A 21,766-nucleotide genomic window follows, 5' to 3' on the forward strand; every position below is an offset into this window, starting at 1 on the left:
TCCAACTCTTAACATTATCTGAAAGTATTTTGAGCGGCAGGGCTGTGGCCATCATCATGAGATGCAAACAACCAACCAAGAGCAAGTAAACAATATAAAGCTTTCATTTTATATAAAATAAACAAATAATCCCATAAAATGCACAGACACACATCACCAAACACCCCATGCTTAAGCTAATGAAGAGAACAAAATGTGTAGCATCAACCTCATTCACATGATGTGAAAGAAATACATCATGATTAAGATCCTGAAACATGAAACAAATTAGTGTTACACCATTTCACAAACACCTGCTTTAGCATAGGGCCATGTCAGGGTTGTGCAACCTAAGCCAGGGCTGCTCAACTTTGGCCCTCCCACTGTTTTTGGACTACAACTCCCATAATCCCCAGCCACAGCAGTCAATAGCCAGAGATTATGGGAATTGTAGGCCAACATCTGTAGGAGGGCCAAAGTTGAGCAGCTCTGACCTAAGCCCTTCCAGACCACAACTCCCACCATCCCCAGCTCATCATATGTGTAGGCCACTTGACTCTTGTGTTGGCATACTGTATATCACTATTCTAGAAACAAGTCCAAACAATGAAGCGGGTCTCACGATCACTGAGACCCGCTTTTGCTGGGTTTGTGGGGAGCGTGGGCTAAGCTCTCCTTAAGGGGAGGGTTAGTTTGGCGGGTTAACTGCCAGGAAGCCACCAGGCTCGCGTGCAAGCCCGGTGGCTCCCATGATCAGGCAAAATCAGGCTAGGCTCCACTAGCCCAATTTTGCCTGATCATGGGAATAGCCCCAATAGTTTCTTATATAGCAATTCCCAAGACTACTGGGGAGCTGTGTGACCAGCATAACTGGCTTGTTGTTCTTGTGGTGAATGTGAGGTGTTACATTCACCACAAGAATGTAATAGTGGCTAGAAAAATGGTTATGTAGGAAGTGTCCTGCAACATGGAGGTAACCCATTTTTCCAGGACCCCTCACATTCATTGCAAGAACCAACCAACAATATTCGTCATACAGTTTCCCACTAGCCTTGGAAATTAGTCTTATTCAACAGAGCTACACAAGCAGCCAAAATAAGGAACTGAAGTGTACACAGCCTTGCATCCCAATCTCCTGGTGATGGTGGTAAGGATATCATTTTGTGGAGTAGCCCAGGCTTATTTCAGGAACGTAGTTCCTTATTCCCTAGTACGGCCTGGAAGTACCACATGTTAAAACACACTTAGTAAAAGCAACACTTTGGGTCAGAGATAATGTTGGGGCATCTTGAAGACAACAACAGTCTTCTGGTTATGGAGGCATATGATTGGGGTCACCCAGAGTTTATTTTGGGATGCAAATGTGCCTAAACTTTTGCCACCACCCTCTTAATCATCTTATCCAACCATGAGAGATTGGAGAGTGGTCTATAATTAGCCATCACCACAGGATCCAGAGTGGGCTGCTTAAGAAGGGGTCTAACCCTGCCTCCTTCAAACAAGGTGGCATATTGCCCTCCCTCAGTGAGGTATTAATGATATGAACTAGGCCAGCTCCAACAACCTCCCTTCAAGAGGAAATTGGCCATGTTGGGCAAAGATCCAAAGAACAGGTGGTAGGTCGTACCACTCCAAGCAGCTTGTCCACATCCTCAGGAGTCACAAAATGACTTGGAGGATTTTGGAGTTGGTTCTGTCAGTGTTACTGTCAATGCCATGTGGATGATGCCCTGTGGACAATGACTCACTGTGTTCTTTGCAGATACAGTCTCTCGCATTCAGGCTGATCTGGATTCCAATATTTCGTCAGTGCCAGTTAGGGAGATGCCTAATAATCCCTTTTGCAATATTAGATTGGATCGATCCAACCTAAGATTGCAAAGGGGATTGGACTTTCGGTTGGACTGCTAACGAGGCTGCATGCTTCCCGATAGGGGAGACCGAGGAGGAGTATTTTAAAATGGATTTAAAGTTCACTGCATGTTATACTTTAAAAGAAAATTATTATAAGATGATGTACAGGTGGTATTTGACACCTAAAAAATTAGCACTAATGTATAAAAATGTTTCAAACATATGTTGGAAATGTGGATACTGTGAGGGAACTTTTTTCCATATGTGGTGGTCCTGTAGGAAGGCAAAGGCCTTTTGGGACATGATATATAATGAGTTAAAGAAAATTTTTAAAATGACATTTCCTAAGAGACCAGAATCCTTCCTGCTGCGAATAACGCAAGGAGAGTTTTCCACAAGAAATTTAACATTCTTTATGTATGCAACCACGGCAGCCAGAATAGTATATGCGCAGAAATGGAAGGATAATGAATTGCCCTCAAAAGAAGATTGGTTGATAAAAATTTTGGAATATGCTGGCAAAACTTACAGTACTGATAAGAGATCAAAACTTGGAATGTTTTAAAGAAGATTGGAAACCATTCTTATTATACCTAAAGAACTATTTTTCTAATATTGATTTTTCAATAGGGTTTGAAATTTAGTAATATTAGCAGGTTGAGTAGAGTAATATCGAGTTTGTAAGGTATAGGATATATGTTTTGAATTACTATAGCAATGGTTGAATTGTATAGTTAGTGATTCGCGTGGATTGGTGAGCGGGAAGTCAACATTTGTTTAATTGGATGTAACAAAATTGTTAAGATATTGTAAAAATCAATAAAAATTTTAAAAGCAAAAAAGATTGCAAAGGGGATTACTGGGCAGCTCCCTAACATTAGAGCCAATCTAATATTGCAAAAGGGATTACTGGGCAGCTGCCTAACTTTAGAGCCAATCTAATATTGCAAAAGGGATTACTGGGCACCTCCCTAACTGGCACTGCAGAAATATTGGAATCCAGATCAGTCTGAATGCAAGAGACTGTATCTGCAAAGAACACAGTGAGTCATTGTTTCTGGAAACAGAAGGGACTTGAATTAAACCCCTAAAAACCTGGAACTGCTCTGCTGGATGAGAACTTGCAGACGCAATACAAAACCGTTTCCTTGCTGCATCTGTTCATCCAGGCTTTTAATTAAATTCTGTTTTAATAGTTTTAACATTGTTTTAAAAATTTTAAATTAATTTTCTGCTGTCATTTATATTAACTAATGTTTTGATTTTTGTTGTCATTTTTCTGTTAGCTAAGGTTTTAATTTTTTTGTTGTCTGGGCTCTGTGTTGTATCTTTATCAAATTCAAGATGAATCCTCCTCCATTTGTGCTCCAGTCATCTCTGTTGCCGCTTCAGCTCCCGTAGCTCTTCCGAATACCATGGAACCAATTTTGAAGCAGGTTGGAGAGGACGGTTAGGAGAGATCATGTCTACTGCCCTAGTAAATTCCCTGTTCCAAGTATCCACAGGGCACAGACAGTAACACTGGCAGAACCAGCTCCAAAACCCTCCAAGGCCCCTTGGAATCCTCCTGGATCCAACAGCCTTCTTGGGCACACCATTTTAATAGGTCCACCACCCCTGTAGGTGTCATACGTGACTGTGAAACCAACCCTAACCAGGAAGTGGTCCATCCATGACAATGGGAAAACTACAGGAGACCCACCCACGGAACACCCCCCTGATCCGAGCAAAAGGCCAAATCCAGCGTGTGACCATCAACATGCGTAGATCCTAGGACTAACTGGAATAGGCCCATAGTTGTTATGGCCACTATGAACTCCTGAGCAGCACCAGACAAGCCAGTCTCAAAGTGGACACTGAAATCACTCAGCACCAAAAGCCTGGTTGACTCCATCACCAACTCAGCAACCAGTTCTTTGCAGACTGTAGCTGCAAAGAACACAGTGAATCTTGTGAGTCAGTCATCTCAGTTGGAGAGTCTGTTAGGCAGTGAGGTGGATGGTACACCAACAGAATCTCCATTCTATCCTGAGTCTTCAACCTGAGGTACACACAGCAAGGTACCTAACCTAAGGTACACACTAAGGTACAAACCTCCACAGATCCCTTCCCCAGTGCCCCCAACAACTCCTCCAAAGGGAGTAAGTTAAAAAACCATTAAAAAAAATTTTTTTTAAGTGTTCGCAACCCCCTGAACAGGGGGGGAGGGAGGGGTGCCGGACTGACTGGCTCGGTCCGGGTCCGGACTTGAACTGAACCAGCTGGTTTTGTGCACATCCCTAGTCTCTACTGGTCAAGGCCGAAGGGGGGAGGCAGGGCCAGATCGGCAAATCGCCTGGCTCAGTCCAGGGAAACTCAGGTGGAGAATGAGTCACTGGCCTCTCAGCTAGCCCCCCAGTCTTCCTCCTTTCTGAGTTAACAAGGGGGAGGGGGTATTGCAATTGTGTCTTCCCATGCAATTCCCCACTTCATAAGATGTTATTCATAAATTATGTTTTTCAATATGAGGAGCAGGAGAAAGGATTATCAATATTGTGAAAAAGGAAGGTGAATTAGATAATGTATAGCAAATGTTATAGACATGGTGGTTGTAAAGGGGGAGGGGGCTATCTGACCAGCAACTGTGGCACATAGCAACTGTAACGTTTTTCTCCTGTATTGTTTTCACACTGAACCACAATCCCTGCAGTGCCTATTTGCTCCAGAAATGACAATGCAGCAAATAATTGCTTCTGAATAGTTGCTTCTGAAATAATTACTTTTTAGATTGTGAGCCCTTTGGGGACAGGGATCCATCTTATTTATGTGAATCACTTTGGAAACCTTTTTATTGAAAGGCGGTATATAAATATTTGTTGTTGAAGCAGTGGCAGAGCCAGGAAATGGAAGCCCAGGTTCTGTCCTGTCCCTGGTGGCTTTGCTGTGCCAGTGACAGCCATTGCGCATGATGTCATGCACATGTGGGCGTGGCCCAATCGCTGGAGGGCCCGTGTGAGCCCTCCAGAGCACATTTCCAGCCACCATTTTCTGGCTGGGTGCATTTATTTCTCTTCCTCTTCCCCCCTAGTGTGGCCCTTCTGTGGCTCACGGCTGGTAATTTGAACCCATCTAATCAATAGTGGCTCTGCCCCTGTACTGAAGCAAATAGCCTCTTCAGGGAGGGAATATTTTTAGTGCAAAAACAGCAGAAAATGAAAATATTAAAGATTCCCTTGTTGTGCACTACAATCCTGGATCGAGTAGGGGTCTCCCCCCAGTTTTTTAAAATGTAAAATAACTGCTTCCAGTCTACTTCCTTGTTAAGCGTGTCAATCAGTGACACTTTTAACACTGATTAAAAGTGTTTGGTCCTTAGCGTGCTTAAGATTGCAGCTATGCAGTCATAACCATATTTGTGTAGTAAACCAAGTGGTGCCCTTCCTACTGATCCTATGCCTGTTTAAGCTTTACACAGAAATCCTACTCTGAACAATGGAGACAAAAAATGAAGGCAGCAATGGCAGTCCATTAGAAGAACTCCAAGTAGCATTGGTAGTATATGTTTTGTTAGGACCACCTGAAAGTCACAGAGTAGCAAGCAAGCTTTCATATTTCTCAGAACCCTTCGTTAAGCTGAATGAAAACTGAAGAGGGTGGGTGGAGAGCAGAGAAAATGATGTTGCTGGTAACAGGTAAGGCTGCAACAATTACATAGTCAATTACACTTTTTAATCAACTATAAAGGTGCCCCTAGTTAGTTGGGCAGCAGTTATTGTCTATTATATATTTTGACGAGTTTGTTGTGCAAAAGAAGGTCCCAATTTCCTAGATACCAAATTTTGCATACAGAACCTTGCCAGTGACATTAGCTGAATGGACTACTTTTCAGCATCAGAATATGCTGGGAGAAGAGTTTAATATTTTTTTAAAAGCAGAAATTCTGAATATAATCCTCAGATTTCAACTGTTATTCTGAACAGATTTCTCACACTCAATCAGATCAATAATTCCAAAACAGCATCATGCCCAAGAGAAGCAATCAAGCAGAAGAGCTTTCTCAGATTCAAATTTACCATACATGGGAATTAGTCAATAAAATGAATGTTTGAAATTTCAATCCTACAGATTTCAAACTGTTCTTTTATTTCCCTTTAACCAGCACTATAATAAAATGTTCTGTTACATATATTTAATTTCTTGTACTTGCCTATAAGTTTAGTCTACGCAGAATGACTTTACCAGGTCAATGACCAGTCTCACCTACTAGTTTTAAAGTTAAGATAAAAACAGCAGATGGCAAGTGCCTGTTTAAACAGAAGATAGTGCCTCTTCTAAGACATGCCTGTTCTGAAACACACACATGCATTATTTAAAAGCAAATAATAAATAAAAGAGAAGTACATGTCTTGCTTCAGAATTAATGTTTCCATTCATACCCAAATTCAGTTAAATCAATTAACTACATAAATTAGCTGAGGAGGATTCAAGAACCTTGCCAGTGCCATAACTGACTGACAGTCCTAGCAAAATATACAAGGCTGTCTTTCACCAGCAATACCCTTTTTCTCTTCTCCCCAGCTCACCTCGTCTTCTTTTTTTAAACTACCAACCTGAGGAAAAGTTCTGCAGAACCCCAAGTTAGCTCACCACTAACTGCATGACATTCCGTTCAAAGGAGCTGGTCCCCAGGTAAGCGTTGCCAGGATGGCAACCTTCAAAGGTACAAGCAGCCCCTTTGGCCCCTGGTCACCCTATAAAGGGTCGGGGTCTGCTCAGGCATTCTTTTCCAAGCCCGGCGGTCGAGCCAGGCAGCCCATCCATCCCCTTCCACACCTGTACGCGTAGTGAGTAAGGAAGAGCCCCAGGAGGATCCGGTTGGGCCAGTAGCTAAGGCGGCTGCCGCCGCTGCAGAGAACCAGAAGCAAAGGGACCAGGAAGGAGGGAGCTTCTTGCACTAGCCAGCCCAGGGTAGGTGGCAGGCCAGCGCCTAAGGCGGACGAGGCATGGCGCCCATAAGGAGTGTTGATGTAGCGAAGCAATATCGCCACCACAACCCCGATGCCTGCCAGTCCGTAGCTCATCATTTGCATGAGCCGCTGCTCCTCCGGGCCAGAGATCTGCCGCCAGAACTTCTCAGAGAAGACCGAGCCGTCCAGCACGGCCGCTGCCAACGACTCCATAACGGCCAAGGCGGGGTGCGCGAGGGCAAAGTGAGGCACCCGGGACCCCGTCGCCTCTGGACACCCACTTTGGGGCGTGCCGCCGACCAGGAAGGGGGCCTGACCGGCACACCCTCTCGCGTTCCCCGCCAGTTACGTCAAGCTTCCCGAGAAGCTGATTTGTGAGACGAACTCGGGGCGTGTCCTTGTCACTTAGATTGATAGCGCGCGGCTGGACACCCGTCAGCAACAACCAGGGGGCTTCCTGAGGCCAAGAAGACACTAAAGGGGAGCTGCTCACTCGGGGGGGGGGGGCAGACCTTCCCCGACAGAAAGAGACTAGGAGATAATCACAGACTTCGTTCCAAGGAAGACAGTTTTGCTTGTGCCATAAAGCTTTGGTGGACTAGCGCCCACTTCATCATCAAACGCATGACGTGTTCCGTTTTCCTCATTTGGCTGATATCTATATGTATGCGGGTGGAGGGGGAGGTCGGGGTGGGGTGGAGGAACATAAAACAGGTGAGCAAAAAGGCCATGAAGGATAGGAGAGCTGGTCTTCTTGTAGCAAGCATGACTTGTCCCCTTAACTAAACAGGGTCCGCACTGGTTGGATATGAATGGGAAACTAGAAATGTGAGCACTGAAAGATATTCAGGGGATGGAGCTGCTCTGGGAAGAGCAGAATGTTCCAAGTTCCCTCTCTGGCATCTCCAAGATAGGGCTGAGAGAGATTCCTGCCTGAAACCTTGGAGAAGCCACTAATCTCTCCAGGGATTCTCAGCGTTGGGTCCCAGATGTTAGTGGACTTCAACTCCCATAATCCCCAACCAAAGTGGCTGGGGATTATGGGAGTTGAAGTCCAATAACATCTGGGGACCCAAGGTTGAGAATCCCTGGTGTAGTAGAAAATACTGAGACATATGGACCAATGGTCTGACACAGTATATGGCAGCTTCCTATGTTCCTATGAAATGCTAAAGGCCCGTATATAACTTTTCTGTGCAAAGTAAGAACAGCAACCATTCGCAAAAGTAGTTGGCCAAAACACCATTTTGCAAAATCTCCAATCAAGCCCTACAAAAATACAATCAAAACCAAAGATTTAAAGGTATCTAGCTAAAGAGTTCCACAAAAATAAGAAATTTGTAGGGACCGTTCTTTATTTATTTATTTATTTAATAAATCTGTATACCGCCAACTACCGAAGTCTCTAGGTGGTTTACAGCATAAAACAAACCAAGATTTTAACAGTTAAAAACATAAAAATCTGTTTTAAAATATCCATTAACACACCAAGGAAAACACTGAATGAGCTGAAGCGGGACAGCGGTACTAAGAGAAGCAAAAAGGTTTTTTCAGGTATGTTCAAAGGAAAAGAAAAGGATGGTGACTTGTTAACAGGTGACAAAGAGAAGGAGGAACAGCTCAACTCCTATTTTGTCTTAGTCTTCTCCCAAAAAATGGGAAGCAACCTCTCAAAAGCAACATGAATGGTGAGGGGTCAGGACTGCAGTTCAAGACTGTTACACCTATCTTTAATAAGTTCAGGTATTGATGAACTACTGCATCTTAGTGTACTAAAATAACTTGCTGATGTGTTCATGGAACTTCATTGTTTTAGCGAAATCATGGAGAACAGGTGAGATTCCACAAGACTGGAGATGGGCTAAGGTTATTACATCTTCAAAAAGGGAAAATGGAGGATCCAGTCAGTCCAATTCTGATACTGGGAGGGGGGGGGAATACTAAAACTGATTATGAAGTAGTCAATCTGTAAACATCTTGATAATGCCATGATTATTTATGTATTTATTTATTTGACATATTTGTATAGTGCCCAAAAACTTATGACTCTAGGCGGTTTACAACAAAACAATATAAACATAAAATAAAAAGGTTAAAAACATTGCAATAATTAAAAATTTAAAACACCAATTAAAAGCCTGGGTGAACAGATGCGTCTTAACTGCTTTTTTAAAAGTTGTAAGAGATGGGGAAGGTCTTATTTCAACAAGGAGGGCATTCCAAAGCCTCAGCGCAGCAATGGAGAAAGCCAACTGCAGACTAACCTCTCTTGATAATCTCAGTGGGCAGTGGGGTATATGGCAAAGAAGACATTCTCTTAAATACCCAGGGCCTAAGGTGTTTAGGGCTTTAACTAACACCTTGTATTTTGCCCAGAAACTTATCAGCAGCAGTGTAGCTCTTTCAACACAGGAGTAATATGGTCTCTCTGAGATGACCCAGAGACCAACCAGGCTACCGCATGAAGATGGTCAGGGACCTGGAAAGCAAGCCAAAGAAGAAACTGGGTAGGTTTAGCTTAGATGAGTGAAGACTGAAAGGGGAGATAACATTTCAAATAAAGGCTGCCACATAGATTAGGAGAGGATAAAGACAGGCTCTCTGCTGTCCTAGAGAGCAGAGCTAAATCCAATGTGCTTAAGTTATAGGAGGATAAATCCTAGCTGCATAGTAGAAGAAACTTATTAACTGTAAGAGCAGTTTGACAATGAAAGCAGTAACCTGGGTGTATGTGAGATTTCCATGCTGGAGGTCTTCAAGCAGAGGCATGACAACCATCTGTTGGGGATGCTCTAGGTTTAGATTTCCTGCACCGAGCAGGCAGTTGGACTACATAGCCTATAAGATTCCTCCAACTATTGTGCTGTAGGGATGTGCAAGAACTAGTTTGGTGATCCTTATATGGACCGCTGAACTGGTCCAGAGGTCTAGCGTTCAAACAGGAGGTTATTTTAGAGGCAGGAGGGTTATTTTAAGGAGCAGGGAGGGTGCTTATCTCCCCACTGGCACTGTCTCCAAAAATGCTGGAGCAGGGCTACTGCATACCTCCTTGCAGTCCTGGTCAGCATTGTACTGGAAGCAACCAGTGTGCATGCCGCACACACGCACCGGCCATTTCTGGTATGACACTGACCAGGGCTGCAAGGAGGTACGCAGCAGCCCCACGTCAGCGTTTCTGGAGACAGTGCTGGTGGGGAGAAAGCGTGTGTATGTGGGGGAATGGGCACCCTCTCTGCTCCTTAAAGGTAAACCCCCTGCCTCCCAGGAGTGCATGAACCCGTTCGTGAACCCGTTCGTGCACATCCTTATTGTGCCTTATTGTACTAGTCTCTCTCATATATATCTATTACAAGCTGACCCTGCACAGAGCATCTGTGCGCTTTTTGGGGCCGGCAGTTACCTCCCCCCTCCACCTTCTGCCCCAGTCTCCACTTCCAGGCCCAGCCACCTCTCCTCCCCACCGCCACTTCTCCCCCCCCCCACTTTCTCCCCCTGCCTCCTGGGCCTTGCCTCTGTGGCTGGGCCCGCCACTGCCTCTGGCCTCTGCAGCCAGGCCTGCCACTGCCGCGGCGACCAATCCTCCTTGGTGAGCCTTAGCCAATCAGGCCTGTCTGTCACCCAGCCAATCAGCTGGGCGCTGGGATGCACATTCCAAGGCACACCCAGGAGAATTATATATCTATTTTATTAATTCTCCTGGATGTGCCTTGGAATGTGCATCCCAGAGCCCAGCTGATTAGCTGGGCAGCGGACGTGCCTGATTGGCTGAGGCGCACCCAGAAGGATTGGTTGCCGTGGAGGTCAGAAGTGGTGGGCCCGGCCCGGCTGTGGAGGCAAGGCCCAGGAGTGGGGAAAGAAAGTGGTGGTGGGGGGGGGAGAAGTGGCAGTGGCAGTGGGGAGGAGAGGTGGCTGGGCCTGGAAGCAGAAACTGGGGCAGAAGGGAGGGGAGAGGTAACTGCCGGCCCCAAAGAGCGCACAGAAGCTCTGTGTGGGGTCGGCTAGTAATGGATTAAATCCCTTTCAGATGAGACACCCACCTTTAACTACAAACTGTAAAATGGGACCTACTTTTAATTATTTCGTCTGTCACTCACTTTTTTAAAATTAAAAGAACAACCTGTGAACAGAATGCTTGTGGTGTCCCTGATATCACCCACTTTAGGTCAGGGCAGTTGTGGGTCATGACCCATCAGTTGAAGATCAATGAATTAGAATTTCACATGTCTTCTGATATCTCAGTTCCCAGTCTATCCCTGTTGGAGCCGTAAAAGTATTATGTGTCTGTAGTCAGGTGAATCTGGCTGTGGCTCTAGAGATGGGGTTTGGGAGACCATGGAGGTGGCAATTTAATTTACTTTTGCTCAGGGCTGTTTGTAGTATCTTTTTCTGTACTGACTATTTTCAACATGACTGTGTGTTCATTTCAGACAGATATTATGGACAAAGAACTCAGTTGAAATATTTGCATCTTTTCCTTCTAAAGGCCCAATATGAGCTACCTAAAATTTGTTATGTCTAGGAACATAAATTTTAACTGTTCCAAAAAAGAATTTTAAAACTGAAGAAAGGATCTATCACCTGAAAGTGGGTCTTAACTTGTGTGTGTGTGTGTGTGTGTGTGGTCGCGCAGGTGGTCTTCCAACCACACACTGGCTCCTATCAACCCTTGACCTAGTTCATCACCAAAAATTTAGTCTCTAGTTTGGGTAATATAAGGACTACTGTATTATGTTTTGCCTTGTAAGGGACTGGTGTGATCTGCTTAGTACTGGAGACAATTCTGAATAACTATTAGGTGTTTTTAAAAGGGGGGGAAGCCATTGTTTGTCCCAGCGGCCCTTGGTGCAAACTGAAATATGTCTTGCACCTAGCAGAGGATACTCTAATTAACTCTGTATAAAACCGTCTGCATTCCATTTAAAGACTGTTTCAAACTGCAAGCTTTGGGGCTTTCCTGTTGTGCCAAACTTCAGTCTCCTCACTGAGCTCCTCTCTTTGTTTTACTTAACATCCAGCTTATAGAAGAGCTCTGGAGAACTCTCACTATTTTGTGATATCTTGGATGACCAAGATAATGAAGGGATATCATTGCTGTACTTTAGCTTTTAAAGTGCAGCAATACTTTTGTTGTTATTGTTATTGTTGTTAGTTGTTCATTGTCATCTGTATCATTTGCAACTCCTCTGTACTAAGGCTGCACAACTTCATTACTCCATCTGTTGTTGGATTACAGCTCCCAACACATCCAACACATCCAAGGGATAGAATCTAACAAGCTAGAAAACCTGAAATGCCAAACTTTTAAAAATTAAAAGCAAAAAAAACAAACTACCACCTCTACTGTGCTAACCTTATTATGGTTACAAATCTGATATTCCACTCGGAAGTTCACATAGAATCCGGAAGTGTCACTGCATTGGGCCGATCTCCTGGTTTGTGAAGACCAGGAGGAGGAAACGCGTGGCCTTTTGGCGATGCTTCTCAGAGACAGAGAGAAAAAAAGACTGGCAATTCCATTGTCTGGTCACAAAACTTCCGGGTTTCTTTTCTCTCTGCTCTGGCCGTACATGAGAACTGCCCATAGAAAACAATGGAGCAACTCAGGATTTTGACGTAATTGATAGTGGGCAGAAATCGTGCCCACGCAGAAACAAAAATTGTTACAGTAGCAACGAAACGGAGTTTACGATCTTTCTAATTGTGTACATTTTTTTAAGATCTGGCTTTAAAAAAAATGGCCAATAACAATATAGTTTTTGTTTTTCCAGTATTGCGGGTTGTAAGCCGAGAGAAAGTGATTTACAACATTCCTGGAACGTAGTCCACTGTTAATACTGCAGGTTTGAAGTGGAACTGAGGCTAGATTGGGTTCTCAGCAAAAATTCCCCACACAATACAGCACCGCTGACGCTAGCCTAGTGTACTTAGGTTATCCACTCAGACCCTTGCCCAGCCCGGTGCAGATGGTGGCTTGTTCTTGTGTACAGATAAACGCCTTGCGCTTTTGAATAAGACCCCCGCGCCGCACACCACCACCTTAAAAATGTTTTTATATTTTTCACGCGAAGTAAGACTGTTCTTCGCTGCTGGGAGCTGTTTTCTTATTACATCTAGACTACGGCAAAGTTCTGGATTGCTCCACGGTTATGATGAGCCATCTCTCCCCCCCGTAGAAGATGTAAACAATTACTTCCGTGAATCCGGATCTCTAGGCCTTGCGTTTGAGCGGACTCTTGACAAGTCTCTTCCGCGCCTGCGCTGAGATCGAGGTATGTGGCGCCGCTGCGAGTGAGCTGTTTCCTAAGCGCCGGCTGTGAGGGGTTTTCCGTTTCTTGCTGAGAAAATTGGTCGCGGCGGCGGCAGTTCGGGACTCGGCGGGGTCGGAGCTTTGCTGCGTTCAGGCGCGGCGAGTCTGCTGTGTGCAATGGGCCGCAGGCAGCGCCATAAACAGCAGCAGAGCCGCGAGAGGGGCCCCGGGGTGAGTCGAGGCCTGCTCTAGGTGGGAGGGACGGCGGGAGACCTGGGCCTGAATTGCACTACCTCAGCCGGGGGGCGGGGGCCGGGGCCTCCCCCCGAGGGAAACAACCTGACCGAATAGACGCTTCCTCGTCGATGTGCTCGCTTTCTATGTGCGGGGATAGTTTCCCCCGTAGGAGTCGCCACCTGCGTGCTAAGGGGGTATACAGTCGGGAGAGACCCTCAGGGTGGTTCCCCTCAGGGAGAGAACTGGGACTGACGGGCTGGCTCTTCCCCTCTCGGGCTTCTCCCCAGGGCTGGCCTGACGGCGGCTACCCAGAGATCGTGAAGGAGAACGCGCTGTTCGAGCACTACTATGGCGAGCTGGGCCTCGTGCCCCCGGGGGAATGGGAGAGCTTCATGGCGGCCCTGCGGGAGCCGCTCCCGGCCACCCTCCGCATCACAGGATACAAGAGGTGAGGAGGCGTGCGGGTGGGGCTGAGCTCGGCGATAGGGTGCAATCTGGGTGTGGGAGAGGCAGATTTCATACTACTACTTAATACGGCAGCCCGTCCCGAAACATAACGTACTTATTGTAATATAATATCTTTGTAAAGCAGGCGGTGACTATTACTTTTTTTAATGGATGTGTGTGGGAGTAAGACTGAGAGAAAGTAGCTTGCCTGCCTAGTGCTCATCATAGAGATCAGGTTTGACCCAATAGTTTGCACAGTCTCTTAACTGCCCCAGTTTGTTACATAAAATAACGCGGGGTGAGGGCTCCAAACTGCAACTTGTATGTGTCTGTATATTCATATTCTTTCCTCTGAGAAAAGGTTATTCTGTTCCATTGGTGAATTAAATCACATGTGCTAGGTCTTAATCTGCAATTGGCTGGTTGAAGCTGCATGCAAGAGAGGCGCTTGATCCTGTCAAAGGTCCATTCCCCACAGTAACCTACTTGATATCTCTGGGCAGTCCACCAGCAGGGCTCAAAGAAAATATGCTTCTTCTCTTGTTGCACACCAGCAACTGGTGTTTAGTAGAATATATGGAACTTGGAGGTTTCATGATTTATAGCTACAAATAGACCTCTCCTCCATTAATTTGTCTACTCTACTTTTCCAAGTTATCTTCCCTTTAAAGACCCATCTCTGCATGCAGCCTTATTATAACTATACAACTTAAAGTATACTGAACAGCCAGAAATAGATCAGTGTATCTTTTTCTTCTTCCAAGCGTTGGAAGTGGTATGGTATAATTATTCTTGCTTGTAGTACATTTTTAATGCTACAGTAGTTCAGTTTTTCTGTTGCACTATTAGACCTGTCAGTCATAGAGGGAAATGGGGAAGGGAAGTTAGATTTACCGTATTTTATGGACTATAAGACGCTATGGACTATAAGACGCACCTTAATTTTAATCCAGTTTTTCAGAGTTTTAACATATTAAACTGTTATCAAAACTGTACCGAAAAGTCCTGCTAGCTTCAGGAAAGGACTCTCAGCCTTGCTTCAGTTTCTTCTCCTTTCTTCTTGCCTCAGATAAGTCCTCTTTCTATTGCTCCTACTCCACTCCTTGTTTTCTCTTCAACCTCGCTTCTGACCCTATTAAAAACAAAACAAAAACCTCTTCCGTTTTTGAGCTTTCCTTCTCCTCACCAGAATGCACATACTTGGGGTGGGCAGGCAGGGGTCATATGAACTTCCAGACAGAGGAGGGAGCGGCCATCACTTCGGCTCTCCTACTTCTTTGCACTTTCTTCAGCTGAACATTTTTGTAGAAAGGCAGCTGAACATGTTTGCAGAAAGTAAAACCGGAGGGAGAGCTGATAACTATGGTGTTGCTGGTGGTGATGTAAAACTTGCACGATCGGGGAGGAGGAGGAGTCCAGGGCCCAAGCGGCAGAGGGTGATCTGGAGCGGCAGTCCCCAGGCGGCACAAGGTTAATAGAGGGTTGCCCCCAACCCCCTCCTTTAGCATCGGTACAGGCTTTGCTGGGGGATAGCCCCCCCCCCAACCTGTTGGGCGGGCTTACAAGTATGACGCAGTTACGAGTATAAGACGCACCTGAATTTTGGTGGATATTTTTCAAGGAAAAAGTGTGTCTTATAGTCCATAAAATACGGTATGCACAGTGCCCTAGAGCATGCCCAGAAGTCCTACCTTGGCACTGATGCACCAGGAAGCATCACCCTCCCTGGGCTCTTCAAGCTTATAGTGTCCCAGCCTTCTGATCATGGAAGTAGCTACCATCATGTTTACGACATTTGAAGAGCCAAGGGTTTCCCAGTGATGTTTCCCAGTGCTGAGGTGGGACTTCTGGGCCTACTCTGGGAGACTGTACAGTGTTCCTTTTTTCTCCTCCACCTCCAAGGGCTGTTGATTCTGGGCAAACAGGGATCAGAGACAATAGTCATTCAGATGTAATGCGAACCTGTTGTTATGCACACAAGAAGTGCTGATTATTGGGCTTGTGCTCTTCCTTTCTCCTCTTCTTGTGTGCTCTTATTTTTACCTTCTTGCTTGCTGGCAAAACACTGTTTGCAAACACTGTGTTTTGGGACCCTGGTTTAAGACTGAATCATGGCTTGAGCAAACCATAGTTTGCCATGTTAAATGTAATTGCAAACTACTGCTTGCCCACAAACATGAAGTCAGTTTAGAAGACATGGTGCACAAGGGAAGGAGGAAGTATGCTTGCCTAAGGTGCTGCTTGTAATATCAAACCATGGTTTGGCATTATAGCTGAATGGCACTGTACATAGACAAAATTTATTTTGTTAAATATCCACTGCACTGCTAACCCTGGGTTATGAAAACGCCAGACTCAAAATAAGGGATATGGAGCGGCAAATTGATCAGGGCTGCACTCCCCTTGGTGTCCTTTTGGGCAATGAAATTCTGAGCTTTATCCCTGCCAACTATTTAAACCAGCTAACAGTCCTAAAGTACCACAGAGACCTGACACTGGCCCATTGCAATGCCTTGTGCACAGCTGTGGTGGAAGGGAGATAACAAAGAATTCCATATGGAGAGCTTATTTGCCCCTGTAGCTCGGCATAAGTTCATCTCTCCTCATATTAGCTCATATCCAGACTGAACTGATTCCTTTTACCTAAATTTTCTCTTGACAGATCAGAATGACTCTAGATCCTGTAATGTGCCTAAGTTTTGCCTTATAGCTAGCAAAATTCATTTAGAGCTCATTAAGAACAGCACAGTTCCTTGTCTGTTTAGATGTATATTGTTCATAAAACAAAGGCAATAGGGGATATCATAATAACATACTAACATAAAAGCAATAGCAAACTATAACACTATTACACTGTATAAAACTGTTTAAGTCTGCTGATGCAGGGTGTAAGATCTGTTTAAACTGTGGCATCTAAAATCTATTATATAGTTAATAAAGTTAAGATATGATTTATTAAAGCTGGTTATAAAAGGCTATAGTATGGCACGGAAAAACAAGGGAAGATTTCCAAAAGATCTCTGAACTCAAAGGGAGGTTCCAACCTCGAACTGGTATGTTAAGGGATGCCAAAGGACAGATAGTAACAGATTCAGAGAAGATCAAACAGATGGAAGGAATGTACTGAAACTCTGTACAGCAGGGATGTCAACATTCAAGATACTCTAGAAGATATTCCCTACTTGCAAGAACCTCTGGTAGGGGAAGATGAAGTTAAATCAGCACTCTAGGCATTATCAAGTCAGAAGGCTACAGGAATTGATGGAATCGCTACAGAAATATGGCAGGCAACAGAAGAATTAGTCAAGGCTCTAACCAAACTATGCCAGCAAATTTGGAGAACACGGTGGCCAACAGATTGGGAGAGTCCAGTCTACGTACCCATACCAAAGAAAGGAGACTTGACAGATTGCACAAACCATCACACAATATCCTTAATTTCACATGCTAGCAAAATAATGCTTAGGATCATCCAACACAGATTAGAGCCCTACGTGGAAAGGGAAATGCCGGATGTTCAATCTGGTTTCAGAAAAGGCCGAGGAACAAGAGACATCATTGCCGATGCACACTGGATAATTGAGAAAGCCAAAGAATACCAGAAATAAGTCAATATGTGCTTTATTGACTACAGAAAAGCCTTTGATTGCATTGACCATGTCAAGTTGTGGAATATTCTTAGGAAAATGGGTACCTCAGAACACCTCATTGTTCTCATGAGAAACCTATACACAGGGCAGGAAGCCACAGTCCAGACAGAACATGGTGAAATAGACTGGTTCCAGATCGGCAAAGGAGCAAGACCAGGCTGTCTACTTTCTCCTACTTCCTCATTTATTAAACTTATATGCTGAACATATACTTAGAGAAGCTGGGTTGGAAGAAGATGAGCTCTGGTTTTAAAATTGGAAGAAGAAACATCAGTAATCTGCGCTACACTGATGACACCACTCTGATAGCTGAGAATGCAGATGATCTGCAAGCTCTAGTAATGAAAGTAGAGCACAGTGAAAAAATGGGACTACAATTTAATTAAACTAATGACGATGGGTACAGCAACCAGCCTCAGAATTGACAATGAAAACATTGAAGTGGTGGATAGCTTCTGCCTTTTAGGATTGACCATTGTTGTTGTTGACACAGTCAGACAGGTGTTATTGACTGGTTTGTTTTATCCAGACATCGAATCCTTCCCAAGGACCTGGGATGGCTGATTTTTATTATCAGTGTTCTTGCTGTTATTATTATAGATATCGTTGCAGAATATAGGCTGTTCCCAGTAATAAGTTGCTTTTTGTAATTGGCTGATGGTGATTTGTCGCCCCTATGGTGTTGAGATACTCTTCAAGGTGTTTTGGAATTGCACCTAGGGCGCCAATTACTACTGGGATTATTTTGGTCTTTTTCTGCCACAATTTCAATTTGTAGATCTTTGTATTTGGTGATTTTTTCTATTTCTTTTTCTTCTATTCTGCTATCCACTAGTATTGCTATGTTGATTTTAACTTGTTTTTCTTTCTTCTCAAATACACTTATATCTGGTGTATTGTGTGGCAGATGTTTGTCTGTTTGTAGTCGGGAGTCCCATAATATTTGCATCTTCATTTTCTACAACTTTTTCAATTTTATGGTCCCACCAATTTTTGGCTACAGGTAGCTTGTATTTTTTGCAGATGTACCATCCCTGCTACCTTGTCATGCCTTTGTTTGTAGTCAGTCTGTGCGATCTTTTTACAACAGCTGATTAGGTGGTCCACTGTTTCATCTGCTTCTTTACAAAGGCGGCACTTGCTGTTTGTGGTTGATTTTTCAACTTTTGCTCTTATTGCATTTGTTCTTAGTGCCTGTTCTTGTGCAGCCAGTATTAAACCCTCTGTTTCTTTCTTCAAGTTGCCATTCTTAAGCCATTGCCATGTCTTGGTGGTGTCTGATTTTCCACTTATATTGTGCAAATATTGACCATGCAGTGGCTTATTTTTCCATTTTTCTGCTCGGTTCTTGACTTGTTCTTTCTTGTAGGCCTGCTTTCTTTCATTGGTGTTGAATAGTTTCTCGTTCTTGACCATTTGAAGTGCATCTTCTTCACTGTCCTTGATATATTCTTCAAGGCCTCTGTAATGTAATTTTATTTACAGTCATTGACCAAACAGAGAGTAAAAACCAGTAAACATTAAAATATGTATATACATATATACAGTTTAAGATTGGGGTGATATCCCATTATACCTTTTAAAAGCAATATAACTAAACTTAGCTACAGGAATAGAAATTAAAGCATCTTTGTCTGAAAGCAGATGTTTTACAAGGTTAGCATCGGATTGATCTGCCAGTTTACATATTAGAGGAGCAATAAGGCGTTCCCTGGGATACAAATGGAGATTACAGTGGAGAAGGATATGTGCGACAGTTTCTATATCTCCTGACCCACAACGGCAGTGTCGTTCTTCTAAAGGCACACCTTGAAACCTCCCAGCTAGAAGTGCGGATGGAAAGGAATTAACCCTTACTCTTGTGAATATCCATCGAAACTTAGAGAAAGTAATTGTCGACAGATATTTTGCGGGGAAAAGATCCATATCAGTTCTTATAGCTCTATCAAACTCTGGAAGTGCAGCCCAGTTTTCTTGGATCTCAATATCAACAAAGCGTTGTTTCACTACTCTTTTCGCGTTCACTAGACCCAATTCCAGCAGTTGGGCTGGGTCTAAGCCTAGAGAGGTGAGCTTCGTACTTACTGTAGTACACCATAATGGCTGGGGACTAACTGAAAGAAACTCAGGAATTAAACCAACTGGTCGCAGATGTATTTTCAACCAGAAATAAATAATCAAAAGCCAGGCCCGAGATTCAATTTTTATGAAACCAGCCTCTGTCTTTAAAGTCACATTTGCTGTACATTTTGGTGTACCAAATAAATTCCTCAAGAACCCTGATTGGCTTCTTTCCAAAGTGTCAAACCTTGAGTATGGACCTAGTTGTATGCCATACAATAATTGCGGAATGACCTTTGCAGCATAAAGCTTTAAGGCAGCTGGTATGTAGCCTGCACCCTGAGTTCTGAAAAATCTTAAGATTGCTGCTGTGCTGCGTTTTGCCGAGTCTGTGACCATACTAATATGTGCTGATTTCCCAGCATTATGTTGAAAAATTACCCCCAGGTATTTTATTTGATTTACCTGTTCTAGTCTGTGTCCATCTAGCATCCATACAAATTTTTTAACTTTATTGGTGAAACACATGATTTTAGATTTGTCGTAATTAATCTGTAGATGCTCATCTCTGCAGTAAAGTGCTAAGGCATCTAACGCTCTTTTGAGCCCAACCCTGGTTTGAGATAGAATTACTGCGTCGTCGGCATACATCAGGATTGGGATTTTCTTGTTGGCTAGTTTTGGTGTGTGTGTGTCAGATGTCTGCAAACACTTTATCAAATCGTTAATGCAAAGGTTGAATAGGTAAGGGGCTAGTACACACCCTTGTCGCACCCCTTTCCTAATGGGTACTAAGTTTGTAAGGTTTGTAAGGTTACCAGCATGGTCTAAATGCACTCTTAAAAAGGAATTTTCGTGCATTTTGATGAGCAAGAGTAGAAGCCTTCGGTCCATAGAAGTAGCCGCCAATTTAGACCAAAGACGGCCTCTAGAAACTGTATCAAAAGCCATCTTAAGGTCTATAAAAGCGGCAAACAGGGGTCGCTTATTCCTTTGTCCACAAGATGTTGTAATATTAGACAGTGGTATAATCCACCATTTTAAGTGCATCTTCTTCACTGTCCTTGATATATTCTTCAAGGCCTCTTTTCTCCTCCTCTACTGTTTGATGGACTTGCAGCATTCCTCTTCCACCTGAGCTGCGAGGGAGGTATAGCCTATCTACATCACTGCGGGGATGCAGAGCGTGATTGATGGTCATGACTTTCCTGGTCTTACTATCCAGCGTCTCTAGCTCTGCCTGGGTCCAGTCTATTATTCCTGCAGTGTATCTGATAACAGGTATAGCCCAGGTGTTTATGGCTTGTATGGTGTTCCCGCCATTGAGTTTGGACTTGAGGATTTTTCTAACTCTCCTGATGTATTCACTTCCAATTTTTCTTTTAACCTCAGCATGTGCAATGTTATCAGCCTGGAGAATGCCCAAGTATTTGTCATGTTCTTCCTCTTCCAGATTCTTGATGTTGCTTCCATTGGGCAGTTCTATTCCTTCTGTTTTTGTTATTTTCCCTCTGTTCATTATTAATGCAACACACTTGTCTAGTCCAAACTCCATTGACTGGGACTTTCCATACAACTTCAGATCGTCCATGTACAGCAGATGGTTGATTTTACTTGATGTTTTAGGTGTTTGGTATCCGAGGCCTGTTTTGTTTAGTATTTGTGAAAGTGGAGTCATGGCGATTACAAACAACAGAGGGAATAGTGAGTCCCCTTGGAAAATACCTCTTCTAATTCTAACTTGTTCAAGTGTCTCGCCATTGATAGTTAACTGTGTACTCTACATGCTCATTACTTTTTTTTAATAAATAAAAATGTATAAATGTTTTTGTTGACACCAGTTGTTTCTAAACATTTTAGTATCCATGTGTGAGGAACTGAGTCGAAGACTTTCTTATAGTCAATCCATGCAACACTTAGATTTGTTTTTCTTCTCTTGCAATTTTCTAAAATAATTTTGTCAATCAGCAGCTTTGTCAATCAGTCTTTTATGCCTCTGGTGTTTGGGCAATTTCCTTTCTGTTCAACTGGAAGCTGCTTATTAGTTAATAAGTGTTGCATGACTTCATCTGCTATTATTCCAGTTAATAATTTGAACATGGTTGGCAGGCAGGTTATCGGTCTATAATTACTTGGAACCGCACCTTTTGCTGGGTTTTTCATGATGAGATGAATTTTGCCAGTTGTTAGCCATTGTACAATATCACCTCCTTGCATAATGTAATTGAACTGTTTTGATAGTTGTTTATGAAGGCTTGTTAGGTGTTTAAGCCAAAAGCCATGTAGTTCATCGTCGCCTGGTGCAGTCCAATTTTTAATTTTCTTTGCTCTTTCACTTATTAATT

The 21,766-nt window shown here is 43.7% G+C and overlaps 2 protein-coding genes across 2 annotated transcripts in view; one reads left to right on the plus strand and one right to left on the minus strand.

Moving 5' to 3' along the window:
* SRD5A1 (steroid 5 alpha-reductase 1) overlaps positions 1–7,155 on the minus strand; it is a 30,992-nt gene extending 23,837 nt beyond the window's left edge. Inside the window, exon 1 of the mRNA XM_053243646.1 lies at positions 6,646–7,155. Within this exon, the coding sequence (XP_053099621.1) occupies positions 6,646–6,992 (347 nt within the window). The 5' untranslated portion in view covers positions 6,993–7,155. The remainder of the gene's footprint in view (positions 1–6,645) is intronic.
* Positions 7,156–13,036: 5,881 nt separating this feature from the next.
* The window catches only part of NSUN2 (NOP2/Sun RNA methyltransferase 2), a 74,455-nt gene continuing 65,725 nt past the window's right edge, over positions 13,037–21,766 (plus strand). Inside the window, exons 1-2 of the mRNA XM_053243645.1 lie at positions 13,037–13,257; positions 13,551–13,711. Coding sequence (XP_053099620.1) covers positions 13,204–13,257; positions 13,551–13,711 — 215 coding nt within the window. The 5' untranslated portion in view covers positions 13,037–13,203. The remainder of the gene's footprint in view (positions 13,258–13,550; positions 13,712–21,766) is intronic.

Source organism: Hemicordylus capensis, chromosome 4, assembly GCF_027244095.1.
Source record: "Hemicordylus capensis ecotype Gifberg chromosome 4, rHemCap1.1.pri, whole genome shotgun sequence".
Lineage (NCBI taxonomy): Eukaryota > Metazoa > Chordata > Lepidosauria > Squamata > Cordylidae > Hemicordylus > Hemicordylus capensis.